The sequence below is a fragment of the Hevea brasiliensis genome, chromosome 1 (assembly GCF_030052815.1).
Source record: "Hevea brasiliensis isolate MT/VB/25A 57/8 chromosome 1, ASM3005281v1, whole genome shotgun sequence".
NCBI classification, from domain to species: Eukaryota; Viridiplantae; Streptophyta; class Magnoliopsida; order Malpighiales; family Euphorbiaceae; genus Hevea; species Hevea brasiliensis.
In genome coordinates this window covers 36,866,535-36,872,919 of record NC_079493.1, presented here as the reverse complement: position 1 = coordinate 36,872,919, position 6,385 = coordinate 36,866,535, and the positions used below count along the sequence as shown (strand labels likewise).

Here is a 6,385-nt window from a genome sequence, read left to right as displayed (position 1 = left end):
TTTCTATATTACATCAACCTCTATAGGTTAGGGATAGGTGTGATAGGCTGGCTCAGGTAAGATTTGACTATTGGGCTTCTCTAATAGCTCAATCAGTAAGGTTACCTGAGTCATGACCTTTATTGATTCCTTGTAGCATGCTTGGGCTAACTTTTGGCTACCTTGAGCCACTATAATACCTACTAAGGCAAGCAAATTTGTTCATAATCATTCCATGCTAATCACAATGCCATTATTGTTTAAAATCGGGTAATTGAGGATTGCATTATAAGATAAAGGGATGTCCACAACTGCAAACTTGGTGTAGACCTCCCATTTGTATTGTTCATCACCCAGAACAATAACCAAGTTGATTGTGCCACAGACTAGAATTGCTTTGTCACCAAACAAACCATTAGGTATATCACTTTAGCTAGTTCTTACTTTTTCAATAAGAGCTTCTTAATGACCTCCCAGGTGATCAAATTAACTAAACTCCCTTTGTCGATGAGTGCTCCGTAAATAGTATACCTGTTCATCTGCACAAAAAACACTAAAGGGTCATCATGAGATTGAGTTACCTTATGGTCCTCTAGGATAAAAAGGAGGGGATCCTCACTCAACTGGTCTTTTTCAACTGAAAGAATTGCTTAGCCATTACTGCTCTCGGCAAGGCACTTGCTGCCTTTTTTTCCAGTGCTTGGATCACCTGCAATAATGTTAATTGCACCAATTAATTCATTCTCTTCTAGTTTTTTGTCTTCTCTACCTATTAATATTCCTCCTCACCTTTTCTCTATTCGTCTAACTCAGGAGAACCTTCTTAGTTGCCCATCTCTGATGAACCTTTCTATCTCATCCTTTAGTTGTCTATACTTGTCGGCCATGTGGCCATGATCTTCATTGAACTTGTAAAATTTACTTTCATCCCATTTACCTGTTATGTCAGGGTTTAACTTCCTAGGCCATCTGATGTCTTTGTTGCTCTTTTGGATCCACATTAGGACCCTGGACCTTGCCTCCTTGAGAGGTATATAGCTTCTGAACTTGTATTTACTCATCTTAAGTTTCCTATCTGAGCTAGTCCCTTATATCCTAACCATAGCTTCTTTTGCCCTATTTCCTATCAATGTTCTTTCTGAATTTCTTCTCTTTTCTATGAGCTTGTCACTTGTCATCCAACCAAATGTATTTTTGGGCTCTTTCTATTAGTTGGTGGTAGTTGACTGCAGGATTCTTTATCAGTGAATCAATGAAATTCACATACTTCATTCCCTTCTTTAGAACCTCGCATGCAGTCTGATGGTTGAGGTTCTCCACCTAAATTGCCTCAGTTTTGAATTGAGCAATATAGTCCCTAAATGACTCACCCTTCTATTGCAAGTCTGAGGACAACTTCTTCGGTGGGATGTAGGTCATGAACTAGTTTCTAAACTCTATGGTGAGCTAGTGAAAAACACTGGATGGATCCCGATGAGAGATGCTAGTACCTCTTATGAGCTAACCTCATCAGATTATTAGGGAACACTTGGCAAAGGATGTAGTCGTTCATGTTTTGGAGCATCATGATTATTCTGAAGTTCGTCACATGACTCTGAGGATTAGTTGTCCCTTCATATTTGCATGAAACGGTAGCTTGAAATTTGGTGGGAATAGCTCTGCCAAGATCACTTTTGACAAAGGCAAAGCATCCCCAAACCCAAAATCATCCTCCTTAGCTTATTTCTAGTACATTTTGACAGCTTCCACCAACTACCAGCTCACTTTTGGATGCAAGGTTTTGTTAGACTTATCCTCCAGATCATCAGTCTTTGATGTTTCAAGCTTACTGTTATTGTTGTTTGTGCAGTAAGCTCTTTGTAGCTTCAAATACTATTGCTCGTGGTGGGACAGGTGGAAGTTCGCCTCTTGATGGAGCACTGCTTCAAGGAACTAGTTCCTTTAGAATGAAATTTGAGCTTCCACCTCTCTGACATGCCGAAGCACCCATTTAACTGTGAGGCCCTAGCCTTCATTCTAATTGTCAGTTTTGACTGGCGTAGCCACATGATGAGTTTTGACCAGTCACAACTGGGATAATTCTAGTAGTGTTTGGGTTAACTACAGAGTCTGTTGGTGTGGGTGGAAAAAATGGTTGTCAATCTTACTAGTGTTTCATGGATCTACAACCATTTGACATAGAAAAAAGCAAAAAGATAAATAAATTGGAAAACTGGAAAATTGAAACTCACAATGGCACAAAAATCAAGAAAAGATATGGTGAATGGTTATGGGATGTCAGCCGCTATTCAAGCTTCCCACTGATAGGGCCAATGATGTTGCCGTGAGTCTCCTTTGGCCAGATTGACCATGGCGTAAGCCTGTAGTACACAAAATGGGTGAAGTTGGTGACCCATTAGCCAACCATTGTGACACTCAAGTTAGAAATTTGTTCGAAAGAACTAAGAGAGCAATAAAATAATATTCAATAGTGATTTTAGTAGAGTGAACGTACCTAGTGTCTGAGAGCTTTCTGATACTTATAGATTGAGGTCTTATTAACTATTTAGAGGTGGTTTTGGAATCTTGGTTTGTTCGGTTATTGTCCTGAGATTTCCGGCGAACATGACCATTGATCAATTGAGCTCTCCAGGTCACATAGCCAAATCCAGCTAATGCTCGATTGAGCATTGCTCAGGCCTCTTCTCCGAGTATCTGAGCCAACTAACGTTTGGGCTTTACAGACCAAGCGTCCACACAACCTTAATCTTCATGACTTAATTGCTTGACTATTTTGGCCTTCTGACCATGCTTTTTGACCCGTTAACCCCTTGACCTAATGATTCATTTTTTCAGGGCGGGCTATATCAAGTTATTCCCTACACTTTAAACAAAGAGGAAGACTCATGCTATTCCTCAATAACTCAAAATATTATTATTGTTATTTTATATATAAAATACACGCGTAAAATCACCATTTCGTTATATAATTTTTTCCAACACTGCCTATTATGTTGGTGCACAACCTATTACATTATTGTATTTAGTATAATCACAATCATTAAGTTTAAAATTAAAAATTAGTATTTTAAATTTAATTATTATTTTTGAAACTTAAATTTTAAATTTTGTAACAATTTTTTAAATTGAACAACGAAAATCATTAAAACATTAACTTTTAAAAAATTTAATTTGTTTTTTTTTTTAAATTCAATAATTTATTTTAAATTGAATGATATATAAAAATCATTAAAACATGAACTATAAATAATTCCTCCGTACAAAATGATGCTTCTTAATTTCTCTTCACGAGGTTAAATTTTAAAAAAAAACGAAAATATAGTAGTGGATCCAAGTTATTGGAAAAACAAAATATATAATTAGCGTGAATGTCAATTATTAAGCACATTGTAATCTGCCAATTTAATTTAATCCGAAATATACTGTGTGTATTTAAACAAGTTAAAAAAAAAAGTCAATTTAATTAAATTTTTATTTGATTAACTCCTCTGTTAATTTGTTCCTCCTTTTTCTTTGTAATTTAGTCTATGAAATTTAGTGAAATACCTATCCCATATGATTCCAAGATTTGAACCTATCCCATATTAAATATATCAAGGCTTACGTATTATGTTTTTGTTTTCTTAGTGAATGGTGCAATCTATACACAAGGAAATTAGTAGAGGAGAATAATATCTATCCCATATGATTCCAATATTTGAACCCACTTATCAATTGGCTTCAGACATTTATTGCTATATAAATTGTTATTTGTTATATTAATTGTGATTATTAACACAAATATAGAATAAAAAAAAAAGATGCTTGCACTAATTTTTTTAGCAAACAATCTCCTAAAACGCATTAGTACTTCACCAATGAGTTTTAATTTACTAATACTAGAGTCATCTCTAAATTTGTACGGTCTTAAATTTAAATATCGAAGTAAATTATATAAAATATACAAGATCCAATATTTTTATGAATAAATTAAATTGTAATTTCAAATTAATTGAGATTGGTTATGCAATTTTTTTTTGCTATTTAATCATATTTAACATCAATTTAGAATTACTATTCATAAATATATGTAATATTTAATATATTTAAAACAAAAATTAAAGAATGGTTTTAAATTCCATTCCTAGCAGCCTCACCATGCCATCATTTAGAAAAGAGACTTTAGGTCATTTTCACATTCTTAGCTGCCTTCCACACAAATAAGGAATAAAGCCTTTTCCCGCAAAAATGAAAACAACCGTAAAGATAGTTTTGCTCATCCTATTTTCATGTGGGACAGTTGCTTCCTGCCACCAATCCTACTAATGAGGGGTGACTTTAAATTTTAAAATCGGATTTCCATGTCAGTACATGAAAGCGTGGAAGGAAAAAGCAAAGTTGAAAGCACAAGAGCATTTAAAAAGTCGTCGTTTTGTTAAAGAGTATGAGAGTGAGTGCCGGCAGAAATGGCAAAGGAAAAAAAGGTAAATTGCAAAATGATCCAGCCAGATAAGAGGACACACCATGTAGTGGAGGGTAATTTTGTAAATGTAATCCTAAAGGAAATTTACACATACGCTTCATAGTATGCAGCAAAGTAAGGCAAAAGATGAAGGCAGAAATGTAATTGAAGATCCTCCAAATTAATTGCCCGTTTACTGTGCATTTGACTGTTCCTCGCACAGCTCCCTTTGTTATATAGTATGGTAATTTGCATCAAGACTGGAACGAAAGTCACATTCAAAACTATACAAGAATGGAAGAAACAATGCTCTACACAATTGTCATCACTTTTTTCCTAGTTGTGGCTGTGAAGTTGATGCTACAAACAAGAAGACAGCGCAGAAACTTTCCACCAAGTCCACCTTCTTTTGCAATCATAGGCCATCTCCATCTCCTGAAACAACCCATCCATAAATCTCTCAACAATCTCTCCCAAAAGTATGGTCCCATCATGTATCTCCGCCTTGGTTCGCATCCTGCAATAGTCATCTCATCACCGTCAGCTGTTGAAGAATGCTTCACCAAGAACGATATTGTTCTCGCCAACCGCCCTGATTTCTCCTTGGGCAGGTACGTAAACTACAACAACACTACTCTCGGCGCTGCAAGATACGGCGATCATTGGCGCAACCTCCGCAGAATAAGCACCGTTGAAATCCTATCATCCGCTCGTCTCAACCAGTTTCGAAGCATCCGAAATGAAGAAGTCAGTGCATTACTTGGCAGACTTCATCGAGTTTCTTCCCAGGGCTTTGCCAAGGTAGAGCTAAGATCAGTCTTTTGCGACCTGACCACTAACATAATAATGAGAATGATTGCTGGGAAGCGTTACTATGGCGAAGAAGTGATAGAATCAAGCAGAGAGGAGGCGAACAAGTTTAGGGAGATAATAGAGGAGTTCTTTGCATATACTGAGGTTACAAATCTAGGTGATTTGTTTCCTATTCTACAGTGGATTGATTATGGTGGATTTATAAAAAAGCTGGTTAGACTTGCTGAAAAGATTGATTCATCCTTTCAAGAACTGATTGAAGAGCATCGACATAATGAGGATAGAAATACAATGATAAATCACTTGCTTGCTCTACAGGAATCTCAACCTCAATACTATACAGATGAAATAATCAAAGGCCTGATTCTGGTTAGTCTTTCTAATCTCTGTTCTTAAATGGAACACTCTTTTCAAGTCTATGTTAAAGTTTAATTTTAGGCCTAATTAAAAAAAAATCCAAACGTTTAAGTTAAATTATTTATTTTGAGCACTCCAAATCTCACAGTTTTAGAAAATATTAAGCTGACGCTGTATTATTCATTTTGAATTTGTATTAAAAATGACCATTTTCTGCAGGTTATGCTGACTGCTGGAACAGAAACCTCATCTACGGCTTTAGAATGGGCAATATCAAATTTGCTCAACAATCCGAATGTTTTAAAAAAGGCTAGAGTAGAGATAAACACTCAGATTGGTGAAGACCGATTGATAGATGAATCAGATTTGCCAAAATTAAACTATCTTCAGAGCATCATCCTAGAGAACTTGAGACTGTGTCCAGTTGCTCCACTTCTAGTGCCTCACTTGTCATCTGATGATTGCACCATTGGGGGATTCCATGTGCCCTCCAATACAATATTATTTGCAAACGTTTGGGCCATTCAAAGAGATCCTAAGTTGTGGGAAGACCCAACAAGTTTTAAACCAGAGAGATTTGAGAATGGGAAAGCTAAAGCATTCAAGTTCTTGCCTTTTGGGTTGGGAAGGAGAGCTTGTCCTGGAGAAGGCTTGGCAAATAGAACAATGGGCTTGACTTTGGGTTCATTGATTCAATGCTTTGAGTGGGAAACGGTTGATGGTAAGGAGATCGATATGACTGAAAAGACAACAATCAATATGACCAAAGTTATACCCTTGGTGGTCATGTGCAAA

General features: G+C 36.3%; 1 protein-coding gene across 1 annotated transcript in view; it reads left to right on the top strand.

Annotated features, from left to right (window-relative positions):
• The first annotated feature begins 4,569 nt into the window (after positions 1-4,569).
• LOC110638869 (cytochrome P450 81Q32-like) overlaps positions 4,570-6,385 on the top strand; it is a 102,582-nt gene continuing 100,766 nt past the window's right edge. Inside the window, exons 1-2 of the mRNA XM_058153246.1 lie at positions 4,570-5,602; positions 5,810-6,380. Of these exons, the coding sequence (XP_058009229.1) occupies positions 4,715-5,602; positions 5,810-6,380 (1,459 nt within the window). The 5' untranslated portion in view covers positions 4,570-4,714. The remainder of the gene's footprint in view (positions 5,603-5,809; positions 6,381-6,385) is intronic.